The 19,885-nt window shown below is 33.5% G+C and overlaps 2 protein-coding genes across 2 annotated transcripts in view; both read left to right on the top strand.

The window, feature by feature from the left end:
• LOC128984134 (lipase 3-like) overlaps window positions 1-6,738 on the top strand; it is a 38,188-nt gene extending 31,450 nt beyond the window's left edge. Inside the window, exons 9-10 of the mRNA XM_054403421.1 lie at window positions 485-667; window positions 6,581-6,738. Of these exons, the coding sequence (XP_054259396.1) occupies window positions 485-667; window positions 6,581-6,738 (341 nt within the window). The remainder of the gene's footprint in view (window positions 1-484; window positions 668-6,580) is intronic.
• A 2,352-nt stretch (window positions 6,739-9,090) lies between these two features.
• LOC128984133 (uncharacterized) overlaps window positions 9,091-19,885 on the top strand; it is a 67,006-nt gene continuing 56,211 nt past the window's right edge. Inside the window, exons 1-2 of the mRNA XM_054403420.1 lie at window positions 9,091-9,295; window positions 9,824-9,998. Coding sequence (XP_054259395.1) covers window positions 9,091-9,295; window positions 9,824-9,998 — 380 coding nt within the window. The remainder of the gene's footprint in view (window positions 9,296-9,823; window positions 9,999-19,885) is intronic.

Genomic DNA, 19,885 nt, shown 5'->3' with positions numbered 1-19,885 from the left:
GCCGCTGCCAACTGTCGGGCGACCACAGCGGTAAATGTCCGCTTGTCACTAACCGCTGTTTGACGACCGACTGGCGCTGCCTACCTAGCCGCTGCGAAGGATTTATGTTGCGCCTTCAGCTTCTGCGCTGCAACTTCATCACCTGACTGTGTTGTAGGCTGGCATTTACGTTTGTGAAGGTTCGAATACGCTCATCTCCACAAACTTTTTATTTTTTGATCTCAACAAACAATTTGGCCTTAGTAGTTAGTTCCTACTGTGATTATGAAAGAATTTATTTATGAAAACCTTTTGACACACTGGGATGATGCCCAAGAAGCTACTCTACTGGCATTGTCGAGAGAACTAAATGTTCTGTCTGCCAATAATCCTGGTATTACCTTTGACTCGATTTCATCTATAATTACAGATTTACTTCAATTAATGGACAATTTAAATGTTAAGATTAACAATAAGGAAAGTGATCTTCAGTCTTTAAATGCAGATTTGAACTTGTTAACCGCAAAATTGAGTGTCGAGAAGGACATTAGACAAGAGGAGATGAATTCGTCTTTTAAAATCCAAGAACAAACGGAGGGTGAGATTTTCGCTCTCAACGAACGCATCGAGGCTCTACAGGCGAATCTGCGGCAGCGGGACCTATCCATCTCTTCAGTCATCGCCGAAAGTGACGCTCAAAAACTTAAACTTAATGACGCTCAAAAGAAATTAGACCAATTACAATGTGAAAACGCAACTAAATCAAAACAAATAGACAATTTAAACTTAAAGTATAATCTCACTAAACAGGAAGTTGCAGAACTCAAACAAATTTCAAAAGACAAATGGGTTGACGATAATGTTATTAACGAATATTTTAAGTCAATGCAAAATAGTGACTGTAACAAAGATCAGTGCTTATTCCTTAGCCCCACCGTATCTTTTTTAATAAAAGCGAAAAATAATAGTGTTTTGTCAGATGTTTTAGAATCTACATCCTACAAATCATGTAATTACCTTTTCATAGCTGTAAACAACAAAGATGAAACAAGTGGTGGTGACGGTTCTCACTGGTCTTTGGTTTTCATAGACAAGAGTAAGAGTTATGCTTATCACCTCGACTCTGCCTTGGGCTTGAATGCGTTATCGGCAAGTTCTATAGCGACTAGCTTTGATATTCCTGCAGAGAATGTTCTTACCATGCGTTGTTTTCAACAAAATAACGGATTTGAGTGTGGGATAAATGTTATTATGCATGCTAAGTTAATATTCCACTATTACTGCTGTCCCAATGTCCATAAGCCATTTCTGGAATGGTTTCAACTCAATTCTAATCTGGACTCTGTACCTAATATTAAGGAAAGCGTTAAAGACAGTAGTATTGTTAGCGAAATGTTATGTGCAAGTAGCGTTAGCAATGTTTTAATACAATGTTCCAATGTCAGTCCAATCACAATCAAGAAGTGTCCAAATGAGGATTGGACACTGGTCAAAACCAAAAATAAAAAACACAAAAGTAAAAGAAACTCAGCTATGTCAGCTGCAAACCAACCGGCTACTGTTAGTTGTAATAATAAGTATAGTAGTCTAAGTTTTAAAGAATCTAACAATGTAAATAGAGAACAGACCATTGTACCTAAAGAACATTGTTCTTATATAAAAAAATGTATCGGGTTTATGGAAGCAAAAAAACCAAAAGAATATAAAAAGGTGCAAGTCACATTCCAATCATGAACAAATTGTCAACATTAATCAAGGCCCTAAGCATCAGACTTTTGTAGTGAAAGAAAACGCCACCAGTGATGTAGTTGGATCATCTGATTTTAGATCAATCAATGAGACTACTACTCCCTCTCTAAACCTTGACAAAAACCAGGAAACTAAAAAAAACAATCAAAACATTCTGTTTATTGGTGACTCAATTATTCGATTTGCCACCAAAGAGGTTTCCAAAAAGGGTGTTACAGTATATTGTTGTCCTGGTGCTAAAATAAAGAACATAAAAGATAAACTTTGTAAATATAGAACTAAGGAATTAAATGTAATTGAATGAACGAAGTGAATTCTCATACTGGGGTGAAATGCATCTTTATGTTGATCGAAATCTCGAGAATGCCTAAAGTTATAAACTTGATGTGTTGCACAAAGATTCTATACCACTTTATCTTGCGACCATTAGTTGTTGAAAAATATTTGTTCCGTAATTATTATAAAATCTTAAAAAAACATTTTTAATTTTGTCCCATAAGATTAACATTATGAGCTACCTTCTTCTTCTTTTTATTTGTTTACATTTTACGACCTACAATTTTGTCGTTTACTTGAGACAAAGAGAACGACTACTCTTTCATCCATAGAGTAACAGTCAAACCGTATTCACATTATAACTCTACAATTTCTAGGATAATAATGTATTTACGAAAATACTGGCAGGAGTTAACAAATTATCTACTAAAATGTATCGCAATTGATTGAAAAATAAATATTTACATGTTTATTCTACAAGCTACGTTTCTTCAGTAGGCAATGCTATATAATAAGTACGACGCGACGGTAAACGATGCCGTGGGTGAAAGTCTACTAACTTATTGTTTCCTAACTTGCTAAAAGTTAAGTGTTATCTTTGACTAATTAATATTAGATAAGATTTCACTATCTAATAATCAATGGTTTTAGTTATTTTCGTTCTGGTTGTTCTAAATTAAATTTCAGTTCTCGCGTCGGTGGCTTTATCTATTCAGTCAGTCATTCAAATGTTGCCCCAAAATATTTAGATAAGTTACTGTACTTTCATATTACTGTATAGTGATATAACATAAGTACTAAGACTTTTTTTATCAAATAAGGTTTTTTTCATTTAATATATCTTTTTTTTCATCGGTCGTCTGCAGTTCACTCGCTAACTAAGACAGAATCAGAAATGCTGCCTTAAGTTAAGTTTAGTCTTAGAACATACTCCTCAAGGTTTAGTGCATTCTGCTAATTGATAATAAGACGGCAACCTAAGTAGGTTTCAAAAGTTTGTGAATAAAATCCTATCCATTTAAATTACGTAGGTAAGTAATGCAATCAAACTGCATTTTAGATTCAACTCAAACCTCATTCATTAAGTTAAGGTTAACCTAAAACAAGTAGACCCAGTTCTGATGAAGAGTGGATGAAACTCAGCCAATGGACACAAGAATAGGCAATAGGAAGGAGCTTTCCCGACTTTGACTTTGGTCTGAATAAGTGACAAATTTTAGTGAGTTTAATATTGAACTCTCAGTCGACTATGTGTAAACTGAGCTTCTGGACCCTTCATCAAGTATTGAACACTAAATACTGTAGGTCAATAAGTGGGAACCTACTGCTTCAAAGAGCTAACTTAGCCCACATAAAATAATGCTGCTAAGGGCCCATAACAAAAGGACTACGCAGATAACCAAGAAGTGAAGATCAAGACGTACGGTACGAGCAGACATGAAATTGGGCTCACAGGTCTTCATCGATTGTACCAAGGCAGTGGAAGACAGACAATCAGAATGCTGAGGTAGATAATCTTAACTTCAAAATATAGCCTAAACAGTATAAACTTTTGAAGGAAGGCGGTGAAGCGAGGAAGTGCTGTGTCATGTAACGTTGTTTTGTGTGAAGTGTGTCTGTTAGATTAATTGCCTAGACGGCCGTGTTGCCTAGCCTAGGTATGGCCTGTCAAGTGTTTTGTTAAAAATCTGTGTCTAATGATGTCACAGTACTATGCTTATTTGTTCATACAACAATCTGTGTTTAATGTGTTTTTCACCGTCAAAGAATGTAGGCCTACGGTAGAAAGTTTAAACTAAGAAAGGTAGGCCTTAATATAACCCTAACTTACCTAAATAGACCCATCGATGTATAGACCTAAAAAAGTAATGTATCCTATAACTTTCTTTTAGCTACTATATATCTGTGCCCTAATAGTAGGCCTACTTAGATTAAGTTACCCATCTTCAGGGGAACAGTTTCGCAGAGAACCTAGCCTACGATAATTTATCAGATGAAATATTTTTGTTTAACTTAATATACCCTATATGCGATAACTTATCGTAATCGGTTCACTTTTAGGCGATACAACTTACCGTACCTATTTATCATGTAGGCCAAGGCCTATTTCAATATTGAACAATTTATGCCTAAGATCTTTTTTTAAGGAGACTCTTTACACTGTGTAGCCTACTTTTTAGTTTATAATAGGCCTAATAACAAAGGTAACATTTCTAAAAATCAACATGAATCTTTTGTGTATGTTTTGTTAAAGAGATAAATTTTTAAATACACAAGTTAGGCTACGGTAAGTTAACTTTGATCTTTTTCATGAGTTTATAAAAATGTAGGCAATTTTTCTTACCTATGTTACCTACTGGGTAAGTTACAGTTTCGCAGAGAACCAACAATAACTTAATTATTTTATCAGATGAATAACTACTTATCGGTTTGATTTTAACTTAACTTAATATCGTAGGCCTAGGCCTATTGAATTTAAGTTCATCATACATTTACCATAGGCTATGATAAGTTATAAATAAAAAAATAACGTTTAAAAAATCCCACTTCCCAGAGCCATAGGTACACCTACCGAGGTAACCAAACATTAAAGAAGCATTTTATTGTTTTATCCTTGGTTGTTTTGTTATTAGGTAGGCCTAGGCCTATTTGTTTTGTTTCTTTTGGGTACACTTCCATATCTGTTGGCACAAACAACCGAATGAGTAATATAGATCGATATATCGAATTAAACAATCAAATAATTAATATTACTCATTCGGTTGTTTGTGCCAAAGATATGAAACTGTACCCTTTCTTTTTAATAGGCCTAACTTATTACTTATTATTGGTCGAATTGTAAGTTAGTCCTAGACAGTAGTTTAGCCTAATTTCTTAAATAGGTATGAACAAAAACCGTACCAACCATAAATCAATTTGATGTTTAGCGACATACATTGGAAAAAAAGAATTTTTTTTAATCGAAAAATTGAATCGGATAAATATTGATATTCATTGTTAAGATTAAATGTATTTAGCTTACTCATCCGATAAAATATTTGGCAATTATTTAGTATGTCTACATTGAGAAATGATGTAATTTTTAGATGTTTCCTTACAGTATTTTTCACGCTGATTCCAAAAATGCAATCCGTTTTTGTCGGAAAGATTCCTAAGTGGATGTAAAACGAAGGCTAAAATTACGAATCTAAGGTTCATTTCGCGGTTCGGATGGTAATATGGCGTGGTCTGGACGGGTCCGAATGTGGGCTGAGGACTGTGTGAGCAAAGCAAACCGCTGTTTATACTTGACTCAATGCGGAATTAAATCAAATTGTTTTGAAACTAAATAATCAGCTCTTAGATAGGCATGTGGGGAAGGTAGGTTGGGTTTTATGTGAATTTGTGACTGTACTAAGTGTTTTGAAGTTAGGTTCGATTAGGAAGGTAAAGTTTAGGCTATAACGAACCGGCTCATTAATTTATGCTACCTCCAGACTGACTGTCTTTGCACAATTGAAATAGTGGTTGAAACACAATGAAATAACAATATAAAAAATGCTTGCAATTAAACAAATTGAAATACTGTATTTATCTTGTTATTTTTACCTTAAATTCAATTTCCATAGGTAGGCCTACAGTACTTGATTTGTTTCTATATACAGGCTTCTATTCTTCTGGTAACATGGTCCTACAGGTTAAAATACTTAAATAATAACATTGTTATGCATTTTAAATAGTAACATTGTTTTGCATCTTCCCTTAAGAAGGAGTTCCAGATTACTTATAAAGAAAATGATTTTTATAAAATAAAAAAGAATATAAGATGTTTTAACATTAAAACCTAATGAACTATGCATTAAAAATTCAATAAAAATTAAAAAGTGAAAAAACTGTTAGTAAAAGTTTTGAACTTGCCCGACCGGGATTTGAACCAGGGACTCTAGCATTGAACTCCGATCACTTGGCCACTACACCACGGCCACTTCTAATCACTTATTGTAACGAAAGCCATTACGAATACGAGAATCTAGGTCTCGTAATTGTAAGAACATTTCCCAAATATTGTCTTGCTCGGTAGAACTTTTACCAAACGAAATTCGACCTACTACAACAGTTCCTACAGATTTAATCATTTATTGATCTCATAGGCCTATCTATCAATGAAGTGAAAAATTGGAATATTTTAAAGAAAATGTCAAGAGGGGTTCACCAGTTAATTAATAATAAAAAAAGTAAGCCATAGATAAGTTAGGCCTACACACAATGTTATCGTAGGCTAACTTAAGTACTTTAATATTTTTTTTTAATGGTCCTTTACTTATGCTAAAACAAATGGTTGGCAATTTGTTATATGACACAAAAACAACATTGATTGTGAAAGGCCTACAATAAACAACACTCTACAAACCAAACAAATTAAAACTATTTTTTTTACTCATGCGTTAATTTAGTTAAAGTTTTTTCGTTTTCTCTGTCAATGGTTACTATCTTTTATAGGCTTGGATTTTATGAGAATAAAGTGTGGATAACATAAAATGTTAGTTTGTCTCTTAAAACACAAATTTTACCAATTTCATATTCCATATCTGGTCAGATCTGGATGCCAGATACGATCAGATCTGTGATGCCAGATCTGAACTAATTCCATATCTGGTTAGATATGGGTGCCAGATCTGGAATATGTCCAGATATGTCATCCCAAATCTGGCCAGATATAGAATCCAGATCTGGGACCAGTCCACTTTCCCATAAGGGTTACTAACACCATTTCATGGCATCAAACTATTGAATATTATTCATAAGAATTCCGAATTAACCTCAGTACTCAAATTGCCATTCGCGATAGACCTAGGGTACTCTTGCATTACTTGCTCTAGCTTTTATAATTAAAATTATTTCTTCAATTTATGATAGGGCCAGGGGCCATCACATAAGGTTTAAAATCTTGTAAATGTTATGTTTTTTTTTAAACTTTTATGGTTGATATAGGGGATAGAGTCTTACTGTTATTCAGTGCTCGATTTGGGGGGAATGCAGTGGAACGGAGTTCCGGTACCTCTCTTTCAGAAAGATAAAAATATTTGCATAAATAGTTACCTACATAAATAGATATTTCATTACATTTCATTTGACTTCAGTTAAAAAAGGTAGCCTTAAAAAAACTTGAAATGAATGATGAACGGTTTGATGAATATAATAAAGAATGGTATAAATATTAATAATTCTCTCAATGCACCGTAACAACGTGGTTACAACGAGGTTTTTACCGAAAAGTTTGCCGAAATCTTTAAAATTTGAATTCAGGGGATTTGGTGGGTAATCAAGACTTGATTCCGGCTAATTCCGGGGATTACCACCGGATTTTGCGGGTAAAATGAGCAAATTGTGTTGGCAACGCTGGTCATCACTGCCACTATCGCCGCACGAACTTGCGGCTGGCCGCAGAGGCAGGTTAAGGAGCACCTACATGGAATTGTCTTCGTTCATTCTCATACGCGACTTCGGAGCGTACTCCTAGTTTATATTCATGTTGGGACTAATAATCTCAAAATTTGTTATAATGGTAAAGCCGGCTACAATGGTGGTGATGGAAAGAGAGAAGCCCTTCACGATATGGCCGACCTCCTGTTCACTGCAAAAACACTCTTCCCTAAAGCTATGGTTTTTGTTAATAGCATATTAATAAGACGCGATTTAACGTACAGGGCTCTCTTCGACTTTAATGACCAGCTAGAACTGATGTGCAATAACTTTGGTGTTGTATTTGTTGAAGGAAATGTTTGGGTCACGAGGTATCATCTTTCTAGAGATGGTAGACATCTGAACAGTAAAGGTAACTATCACTTGGGAAATCTGTTTTCTTCTGTCCTTTCTGCTATTTTGAGCACACAACAAGTCTGTAACCCTACGACCGTGAATCCTAACAGCGAAGGCAGCACTTCATTGGGGAAAACATTGTCTGAGTCTCCTAAAATTATTGCAGAACCACAGTTGCATTTTTTAGATTGAACCAACTTCGTGGTGACACATTCAATATTCCACTTGTTCCTAGTCTCAAGATTGTTCACCACAACGTCCTTTCTAATAAGCTCGATAGTCTTCAAATATTCCTTGACTCGGAGGAACCTGACATCGTTTGTCTGTCTGAACATCATTTGAAGGATTCAGAATTTGAGGTCACCGCTTTGTATGGGTTTAAAGGTGTCACGGCTTATTGTAGATCGTCTTTCCAACGAGGAGGAGTGTGTATATTTTCAAAATATTCCTTAAACTGTGAGGCCATAGATGTCTCACGCTTTTGTGTTGAGGGTAGGTGTGAGATCGCTGCAGTTAAGCTAGACGTAAATAAAGAATCGTTTATAATAGTTGTCGTATACAAGCCACAACCATTCTCCTCTTCATTGCAAGAACATGAATATTTTAACAATTGCTTATCTAATTGTCTAGGAAGACTTCTAAAGCCAAATGTTAGAACTGTTGTTGTAGGCGATTTCAATGTAGATCTGTCCGTTTCAGATATCAAAGCTGATAGGCTGGTAAACATGATGTCATCTCATGATTTGTGGAATAGAATCACAGCATACACAAGAGAATTCAAAAACTCTAAAACTCTTACAGATCATGTGTACACCATCGACATATAAAACTAACTAGTTAGTTTTAGTTTTAGTTAGTTTTATATACATCGATGGTGTACACTGACCTTCCAGTCGATCGCTTGAGTTGTTATGTAATGGTCACTGCTTTGTCTGATCACCATGCCTAAGTAGCATGGTGATCAGACCATGCTAAGTTGTTAAGTCACGAGATGGTCGTGAGAAAAACCACCCTAGTTGCACTTTTAAACGCTCATTTTCTGAGGATAACATCAGAGTCTTCAAATACTTTCTCAGCAACGAGACCTGGCTTGATGTTTTTGAAGCAGATTCTGTTGATAAAAAGATGGACCTATTCCTATCTTCCATATCTTTTTATATTGAACGATCCTTTCCAGAAAAAAAGACAAAGATTCACAAGCTTCCTTCACACAGCAAAGTGCCCTTGAATGAACAAATACTAAAACTCCGTGATACTGTTGCTCATTGGTATTGCTTAACAAAGGATATGGATTCTTCTCACGTCATGAGACAACACTTTCTCTCGTTGAAAAGACAGTATAGGAATAGTATCAAAGCTGCCAAGTCATCTAAAGTGCTTGATATTATAAATAAGTCTGCTAATAAAACCAAGACTGTCTGGGAGATAGTAAATGAAAATAGAGGCTTGAGGAAACCATCTTCTCATATTTTCAACATCAAGGATGAGAGTGGTACAAGTATTAGTGATCCAAAATTGATCTCTAATATGTTCAATAGATTTTTTGTGGAAGTGGGTAGTGGAAATGTAAATGCTTGCCGAAATTCTTCCTCTAATTTGGAGTCTGTTTCTTCTGAAACCTCGTTTTTCTTAACACCTGTAAGCAGGTAGGAGGTATTAGAATTAATCAAGTCCTCGAAAACAAAGCCATCATCAGGCTGTGATAGTGTGTCATCAAAGCTACTGAAGTCCTGTTGTGAATTTTTAGTAGATCCTTTAGTTCATATCATCAACCACTCCTTTCAAACGGGAAGTTTTCCAGACGCAATAAAATTATCCATTGTAAAGCCAGTCCACAAGAAAGGCAGTGTTCATGATCTAAATAATTTTAGACCTATTTCAATAACTTCAACATTTTCCAAAGTGATTGAAAAGGCATTTTTAAATAGGTTGTTGACTTTCCTGAATCACAACAAACTTTTGTGTCCCAATCAGTTTGGATTCGTCAAAGGTGGGTCTACTGTCAATGCAATGTTTTCAGTAATCGATAGGGTTGTGAATGCATTAGACAAAGGAGCATCGGCCTCTGGAGTCTTCTTTGATCTGCGGAAAGCTTTTGATATGGTATCTCATGATTTATTGCTAGAAAAGCTTGACAACATTGGAGTACGAGGAGTAACGAATTCATGGTTGTCTTCTTATCTCAGGGGACGAAGGCAAGTCGTTCAATTACCATACACAGAAAATAACACCCTGAAAAAGTGCAATTCTGATGTCTTGTTTTTCAAAGCTGGTGTGCCTCAAGGTTCCATTTTAGGGCTTGCTTTATTTATCCTGTACATAAATGACATCGGTAATTGCATTGCAGATGCCCATCTATGTCTATTTGCGGATGACACATCAATTGTTTTGGAGAAACCTACCCACAATGCTATGGAAGTAACCACTTTTTTGGAGTCCAATAAAATCGTCCAATGGTTTCAGGATAATGGTCTCGTCATAAACAATGACAAAACTGCCTTAATTGACTTCAGCATATCATCAAAGAGTAAATCTAATCTCTGTGTTTGGATTGACGATGTTGCGGTGTCATCTGTGAACAATTAGAAGTTTTTAGGGCTTAACATTGATAAGAATCTGAAGTACAAATGTCATATTGACATTGTTGCACAAAGGGTGAATTCCGGAATTTTTGTTTTACGTCGGCTGGCTTCATTTGCAGAAAAAACTATTCTTCTCTCAGCATACTATGCAGTGGTTTTCCCCTATCTCTCATATGCAGTCACGGTATGGGGATCTGAAACATGTGCAACAAAACATATTTTTACGCTCCAGAAAGAGGCAGTTCGGATCATTGCTGGCATTGGTAGAAGAGATTCATGTAAATCGGCTTTCATTCAATTAAGAATACTCACTTTTCCTTGCATCTATATCTACAACACTTTGATATTTTTAAAGCAAAACCATAGTTTTTTTGAACCTTTATTCCCTCACTCCAATTACAATACCAGGAAAAGAACTGATTTAAATATCCCACAACACAAAACTTCCTTTTTTAAACGCCATATGTTTTATAATGCTATAATGTTGTTCAACTCGCTGCCCAACAAGCTTAAGTCAATAAGTGACATCAGCTTATTCAAACGAAAAATTAAAATATTTCTAATCGAAAAACGTTTTTACTCTGTAGAAAATTATGTTAAAAATAGGTGGTAAAGAGGTTTGTTACTTATGTGAATGTTGTATTTTATTTCTTGTATTGTATTTGAATAATGTGACTCAAGCCATGCATGTTACTGTGTTTTATACGGCAATAAAGAACTTTTGATTTGATTTGATTTGATATTCACAGAAAACAGAACATATTTTACACCAATGAAGTTGATTTGAAACAGTCGAAAATCCGATAATAGCACTATTAGATCCACAAAGTATTTCATACAAACAGAGACGCGACAAGTTCGACGTTATGTGGACGCTATTGTTCCGAAGTACCTGACCACTCTTTTGTCCGGGAATGCTGTTAAAACATTCTTATGTCGACCAATACTTTTCGCTCGCACTTTATTTCTACCGACAAATTTCTGTTGGCCTTCAGTAATGTATACTGTATAGTTTTATAGTTAGTTGTAGAGTAGTAGTAGGGTAATAGTGTGTATTTCTAAAGTAATATATATATATATTTGGCAAAGACATAACTACCGGTACCGAACTTGAGTTAGCTAATCTTACTGGAAATTTCCTACACTAAAACAAGTTAATTACTATCAGAAATATATTATAACTTGTTTATAATCCAAACTGTGCACGTATACCATTTGTTTGGTAAAAATTATTGGCTCTTGTTGAGCTTAAGGCAATCAAATCACCCATAAATCATATTCGCCTCTTTACATAACATTATTCAAAATATGTATTTAATATTTAATCTTAACCCGGAATTCCTCAAGTGAAATACTTTAAAAAATAACGATGAATAATGCAACTTGTAGTCACACTCTTGAATCAAATACGGTGATAATTCCGTCAGCCTTACATTATATAAAAATAATTATGTGGTTAGATTCATTTGTATGCAATTTTATTACATTTCATCTTTACAACACATATTATTAAAACCCTAACGGTAGCAAAAGCCAATTACCTTACATAACGCATTTTAGGGTGTAGTTACGGAATTAACGTCTTAAGAAGACTAGCTTAATCTTTCGATAATTAATTATAAATCCCTTTAATAGGCTGTTATATGCATCCATAATATAAAGACTGAGAGCCTACATACTATACAAAAAAACGAGTCGGAGATACGACACGAGCATTGACCCGTCTTATTACAACCAATAAAGTTTGACAAAATATTTTTAAGTCTTTAAATTTTATTACTATTACAATAAACTAATGTCCAATTTTCACTACGTCATCACCTAGAGACCGCGAGTGCATGTCCACTGGTCACCTACCCTATGTATTTACGGCCACAGATCCGTGATTGCACGTTCAGTGGTCGCTGTAACAACTCTCAAGGGTAGACAGACAGTGGACACACGTATATCAATACTAATGCGGTGACTGTGTATTGATTTCACCACTGCATGTTTTCCTAATAATACTCTCAATACATTTTTTCCCATGGAAAATCAATAACTGACATGTTTTCCCCTTGGAATTAATTTATTAGTAGTATTAAGATGAATTGGCTATATTTCATTACAAAACCTCCTTTAATAGAGAATTTTTCATACAGGATTAAACTATTACCATAGATCTCATGGCAAGACTAGGACTCGGGACCAATTTACTTTTTATTTTGAGGTCTTCGGAGGTCAAAACACTATCAGTTCAATTCATAACTTTATTTAAAGGAAATTATCACTTCAATGACTACATTAATCTATTATTTGTACTAAAATGGATATTCTATTGTGTATCTGACGGGGACACAATCATATCAAGTTACATTTCTTAAAATCATACAATTATAAGAATATTTTTCAGTTATTGAGTAGTGGTTCGTACTAGTCTAACAAATAAATGAAACCACAACAAAATTTTCACACCAACCGTCTTAAGACTTAAGTCCCTCAAAGCTGTGGTTCAGAATCAAATGTTTGTTATCCAAATGGTCGTGTTTCCACCATTTGAATTTGCGGTGTTTCCTTAAGAGATCAGAACGTATCTAATGGTTAGATTACAATATGAAAGATCGTTTCACCCACTTCGAAGTGAAAGAAAGAAATTATGACAATTAAAACTCTTAAACCTACTACTCTTACTAACTCTACGATAAAGAAAATATCATAAATGTCATTATTTGGCCACATGTCTTTGGCCACAAAACTTTACTATATAAATATTGTAGTGGGAAAAAGTTTGAAAATAGCGTAAAATTACGACAACAAATTCCTGAGATCGTTTTATATGTTAATATTTTTACAAATCTAAAAACCTTTAGACTCATGTTTTTTAAACCTATACTGAGACTAAAATAATGTTACTGTTATTATTCCAAACTTATACACTTGGTAAAAATACCTTAATTTAAAAACAAGCAACTTCATAAACTTTAAAGAGGAGTCTTCGTACAATTTCAACACATTTATGCCTAAGGAAATGGAATCAGAGAGTAATAACTACTAAATTGGATCCATGTTCTGACAGCAATTACAAGCAAATGTGAAACAATACTGCAATCAACTTGTTACGACAAACTATAATCTACAGAGATCTGGAGTTATACCCATTAAGTCGAGTTATGAACCTTCATAAACCATTTATACTGTCAGCAGTTTTTTTAATAAATTTAATTTTCAAACCGATGTTAAATATAACTTTTTTTTTATTTTGACGTTAAATAAAAATATAATAACGGTCACTCATAAAAAAATAACTAAGATGGCACCATCCACAACACTAAACCTTTTGATGGTCACCAGAATTTTATCCCTCTGGAATTTCACCCCCTGAGCACAGCTGTCGCCGCTATGGTAGTGATCTGAGCGCTCTATAGATTGATCCCGGGCGTTTTTTACCGCTGCGGATTTGGGAGTCTAATGAAAATAGACAGAGCGTGATAATTTAGATTAGCAATAAAAGCCGGAGTTTTATCCCCTGTCCATATATGAATGAACCTACTGTAGGCTTTGCCCCCGAATAATAACACTGTTAAGCATATGACAATTGTATTGGTGATATTTTTCACAGAAATAGTGGGATAAATTAAGTTTGTACATGTTTTGAACTATTTTGATATTTTGTTTACAAATTTAATTGGCCTAAAACATTTAATATAAACAGCTGTAAATAATAGATAACTGATAAAACGTATTTCTATAAAAACGCCAAATATATACAAAACTAATTATCTATTGCCAACAAATTCTATATCTGTACAGGGAGTAGAATTCAGAGGTAAAAATCTGGGCCGTACATTTTGAGCTAAACTCATGAGGGGGTAAAGTCCGGGGGGACAAATTCCGGCCCTTTCACTCTAGGTTTTATAATTTAATATGTTATGATTAAGTTCACAAATGTGAAAAGATGTGTTTAATTCCACCTTTAATTGAATCAACTTAGGTCGCGCAACGCAACAGTCCGCGGCTCGAATTTCACCCCTAGACTTTGAAGTCAGTTTTGCTCAGGGGGTGAAATTCAAGGGAGATAAAATTCCGATACCCCACCTTTTAAAGGAAAAAAAAAACACTTATACTTTCTATTGGCAAGAAAACACAAGACTTTTTAGCGTATCGAGTAGGAGAAACAAGATTAAGCAGTCTTTATTCCACTTTCTGCATACAATTCGCTAATTCAACTAAACTTAAAACTAAAGTTTCGATACGAACTTAGAAATATAAATGTTAATATTTCAATTGAAAAACGTTTGGTTCCTTTTCAAAGAGTACATTACCAGTTTGATTTCGGTTTGAAACTTTTCCATTGTGGTCTCAATTTCACCCTTTCGTAAATATAAGATGCAGTGATTGGTTGTAATAATTGTAATAATAAAAAAATGAGCTTTAGTCTAACATTTTTTTAATTATAAAAAAAATAATGAAATATATCTCCCTTTAACAAAATAAATACCCAAACAATATATTATAATTAGTATATAGAATCATAGATGGCGCAGTGCTGAAAATAATAGTGACACGGAAATTAATAAGGGTATCATTTGTCCAGTTTTGATACGCATTGGTTTCTGCCAACACAGAGCCCAACTCAAACTAACAATGGAAACTCGCTGATGCAGCTAAAAACTATCCCAATTTGTTGACATTAGATATCATATCTCCCCCTCATCTCACCCCTGTTGTGTGGGTCTACCGATGGGGTAAATGGCGGGAGTAACTCTCACTCTCTTAAGTAGACAGTAGAGAGTAGGTCAAATGCCGTTAAATTGTTAAAATAGTTTGCCAAATAGTCTCTGGAATCGGTATTCAGTCTTATAAAGGGTATTATAAGTGTAAATGTAAAATTACAGAAGTCATACTACGTTTTGAAACATATTGTTTGTACACCCGTACTTAATCTCTTCGTTTGGCTTTGGAGAAATACAATTTTTTTGCAGTTTGACGCTGTCGGTAAAAAACAAAATGGCCACCATCACAAACTTGTTTTCTTATTTATATCGGTAACCGTCATAGTTATGAAACAATGGTTGATACTAAAACGTAATTGTTTTGATTCCACAAAAAAGGTTATTTTTTAAATATTAAATATTACATATATTTAAATATTTAATTAACTTTGAATATTACAGTACATATTACATATTACCATATGCTTTAAATAAAGTTAAACACAAGCTTAATGGAGATAGTCATATTTTATTTTAATAGTCTCCTAGGCCTCTGCCCTGACAGCATATTAAGTCCAATGTTGCTCTTCGAAGTAACTATAAAAAGCCACTTGAAATGCCACCCATCCCGGGGTACGGCAATCAATAGTTTTATTAATACTAAGAAGTCAAACGGGGTTAAACCCGCGGGTAACAGCTAGACCAAGTCCTACATTCAACAAATAATAAAAATAAAATTAACATTTTTAAAAGTGTAATTAATTTGTTGGTGTACAGAGTAAGTTTACAAAATTCTTTTAAAATTAGCATTGTTTGAAAGAAAGGGGAATACTGATAAAACAACAAGGGATCTTCACTATAATTATAAAAAGTTCATTTTTAAGTAAACCAAGTTAAACAAAAGTATTGTTTAATTACTCCTAGATCCTTGTGCACTTAGCAAACAAACGCGAAATTGGAAACTTTGTTTTGATTTGTTGGATTACTGGACTTTCTTATATTGCAGCGATTTAAAGTTTGCACATATTCTGCGATATTAGGTTACAAAAGTAATTGGGTACAAATTATATCAAAGATAAAACAAAAATATTGTTCATTATTATTTGTTAGTTTTTGGCAAAAAATGTGATTTCATTTTTTAAAAAGTTTTATCTTTATATGTATGTTTATAATATATGTTTATTTATATATGCCTGTTGATACCTGAAATCAGTCACTTTAATAGATTATATGAAAATATCTTTTTAGTTCTTCTATTTCCTCATAGAACGCATTATTGAAAAGCTAATATTTAAGGAAAATCAAGAATTTATTTATTTTATTTATTTTATATACCAACGGACATCTCCAATTTTATAAGCTAGACATAACAATATTTCTCTTAAGTGACTGTAGAATTAAAATACATTTTTGTACAACATTTCAACCCAGCATAAAATATTTATATATGTAGAAATACCAATAAATATATGTATACATATATATATTTATATATATGTGTATAACAACAATTTAATTGACCATTTAACCATACATGCCATCAGTCTCGTCGTAAAAATTATAAAATGAGTCAGTCATGATTAATGGAGTCAGTTAGTGTACCGGTCCGCACAACGATATAATCACGTTTGTTTAGGCCGGCCAAAAGTATAACTTTTTAATGTTACGTGTAAATATAAATGTTTCGTGTGTCAGTGTATGTATGTATGTGAACTTCAACGATGACCAATGCTATTAACAGTAATTTAACAAGACAGAAAATTTGACAATGGGGCTGTTGGCCCCGAAAATATAGTAATTATAAAAAACCAACTTAGATTGAGGACGTAAACAAGGTATTTAACCTACTATTATTATTACTCATTATCAATCCAGGAGGCAAATATGGAAAACAAAACTCTGAATTCATATTTTTTTTTTTCAATTATCAATTATATTCTCACAAACGTTTGTTAATGCATCGTTGTTTTCTTTTCAGAGTGATTTTAAGATTGTTATCATATTGTTTTTATAGTCTTTTCTTACGCTGTTCTCTTAAATATTTTTATTAGATTGTTTTATATAGATTATTTTATTATAATTGTAATTATTGTTCACAGAGATTAATTCTAATAGACTCATTATTAAGACTGTTTCATAGACTGTTTTATAGATTGTTTTATAGATGGCTTTTTGTATAGTTTAAGTAAAATAATGACAAAAGTTGTTTTGAAAAGCAGGATTGTATCTAAAAATGCTAGTTAAATAAAGACCTTTTTATTTATTTAATGACAGAGGATTGGTTACCCCAGATAGTAGTGTCATAAGATAGATAACTAAATATATATGCATGGTAAATAGTAACAAAGGTTAATACATCAATTTCAGTATGTCGTATCATGTTGTAATAAATGATACGAAGATAGTACTTCATATTTTTTAGGATGATAGTAAACACTAAATTGCTTATCTTTTGCTTGTTGCATTGAAAATATAAAAAATCTTTTGTTTGTAAGTTTAAGATTTTTTTTTTTTATTCAAAACAGTTTGCAGCTTTACTATTCCCAAGAAAATACTCATTTATTTTATTAGAAGAATTTTTCGTTTGATGATATTTCAATAGCGTGATTGTAGACGATGATGAAATGACCTTTCAAAGCTATGAGTCTTATGAGTATTGTATGAGTTTTATTCAATTTTATAATTTGTACATCAAAAATAAATAAAAATCAAATGTCCGTTCAAGACAAGGACTAATGAGAAATTATTTCGTCCAAGTGGAAGCAGATAAGAGAGATCTAAAGTTGTTCTCAGAGAAGTTTTGATTTGTCAAAGTTTCCTCAAAATATTCAATAAACATTACACGCTTTTGTTGTTAAGCATTTGAATCGCTAACTAGTGTAACCCTTAATACATAGAGAAATGTTGAAATATAAGCTAAGTTGCTCTAACTAATTAATCTGGTGTACAATGAACTGAAAATATATATTTATGTTAGTGTTAGTTGCTGAATACATAGCTACAATGATATTTTTCATTCATACAATAGGTTTTTAATAATTTCGAGCACCAATAAATATATATGAAATAATTAAAGAAGATCTACATGATTATATAACGTTTTAGAATGCAGTTTAATAGCTATTTGTGTATTAATAGCGCAAAGTACGTCATTACCGCTCGATAACTGTAGATCGTACGAAGCTTTAGCCAAGTGCGGCTATCCGTTTCGAGAGTGGCAATGATTGTTTGTGCTCGTAATACCTAACATATTTTCCTACTACCACAAATAACGTATCATGACACACAGATTAACTTTTTAGTTGCATACGACAACATTTCATTTAGGGGTTTTTTTTAGGTTATGCTGTTTGCTTTCTGAATGTTAGTGGTTTAATAGAAACGTTAACGGTGAAACCAGCTGATTTAGAGTGCAGAAATAATTATTCCCTTACGCAAACGAGTTCAGTAATGAATAACGCGGAAATGAACAATTTGGTTACTGTTTATATTTATGGCATTGTGGTCATTTCCATGTAGGGGTAGGAAAAATATATTCATAATACACTGGAAACCCGCATACTTTGTTGCAGTTGTTAGCTACTTACTTGTAAGCTAATACTTGTAAAACATTACGCTTCTCAATTAAACAAATTTTATTGCTCTGTTCTTATTATGTATCTTTACACAAACTTAATACCTTAATTTAATCGTTTGATTAAAACTGTTTCGTTAATTTTAATTAATTTATCTCATTGAGACGATATCGGGCAAAAGGGAAAGACTACTTTAAATCCCGCAAACAAATTGATTTTTATCAGTGAGTTATGGATGGCTGACTAAAGCAAACCGTAAAAGCGATTTAGTGTTTTGACAAGATGTTTCACTTTAAATTAGCTGCTATATATTTCATTTTACATCAGGGTTGATTAGATAATTACTCACAACATAATATTTAAAAACGTGTCCATTAACCTTAAAATGTATCGCTCCTCGGCTATTAATAAAGTTTAAATGATGCAAATCAGGCAAGTTTACTAATTTACAAACTTACTTTCCATAAACAATTACTATTTAAAAAATGACATGATCACTCAACAATATCTGGTCTTCTGGTTAGTTAAAGACTTAAAAGTTCTACAGGCTAAGGAGAAAGTCTACCAATTCAATTCAGTGAAGGATTTAGCCGAGTTAACATTTTTTATCAGTTGTCTTCTGTGGCTATGATTGCAGATGTCGTGCGTTTATGATTTTGTTTCCATTTTAAGTCGTAGATCACTAAACAAATAACCACTCGTCGTGTAAAGGAAGGAATGATCTCTCAGGGAGGATAACTTTAAGGGAGCCATCCAGAGATATTCCAGTAATTTTATTCAGGTAAATTATATTAAACCTAACTGGGCGATATTCAATTATAATCGGCTGTGTAACAGTTATGTGGCTTTTGTAAGTCAATACGGAACTTGATACTGCAAAGCTGCGGTTCAGAGGCAAATGTTTGTTTTCCATCAGACAGCCGTGTTTGCTACGGTTGTTGATCAAGAGGCCAGCACGTCTGTAGCGAGTGGTTGAGCTAGCCTTATGTTTTGCTACAAGGGATTCTTTAAGACATCTGAAAGTCTATTGACAGTTGAATGTTGACTCTTAAATGTTGACTTTACTCATTCACTACTACTGATTCCAGGTATTAAATTGAGTTTAACTAAGATTGAATCACTATAAGAACATCTGATCACAAGGTTGATCAGGGTTGAAGGTTCTGATCACTATAAGAACATCTAATGAAATCGCATACTCGATTGAACAAATTATGTCTGGACACTAATCGTC

The sequence above is a fragment of the Macrosteles quadrilineatus genome, unplaced genomic scaffold (genome assembly GCF_028750875.1).
Source record: "Macrosteles quadrilineatus isolate MER2022 unplaced genomic scaffold, UCM_ALF_1.0 Scaffold_2__2_contigs__length_208266976, whole genome shotgun sequence".
NCBI lineage: Eukaryota > Metazoa > Arthropoda > Insecta > Hemiptera > Cicadellidae > Macrosteles > Macrosteles quadrilineatus.
This window is presented reverse-complemented; position numbering and strand designations above follow the sequence as displayed.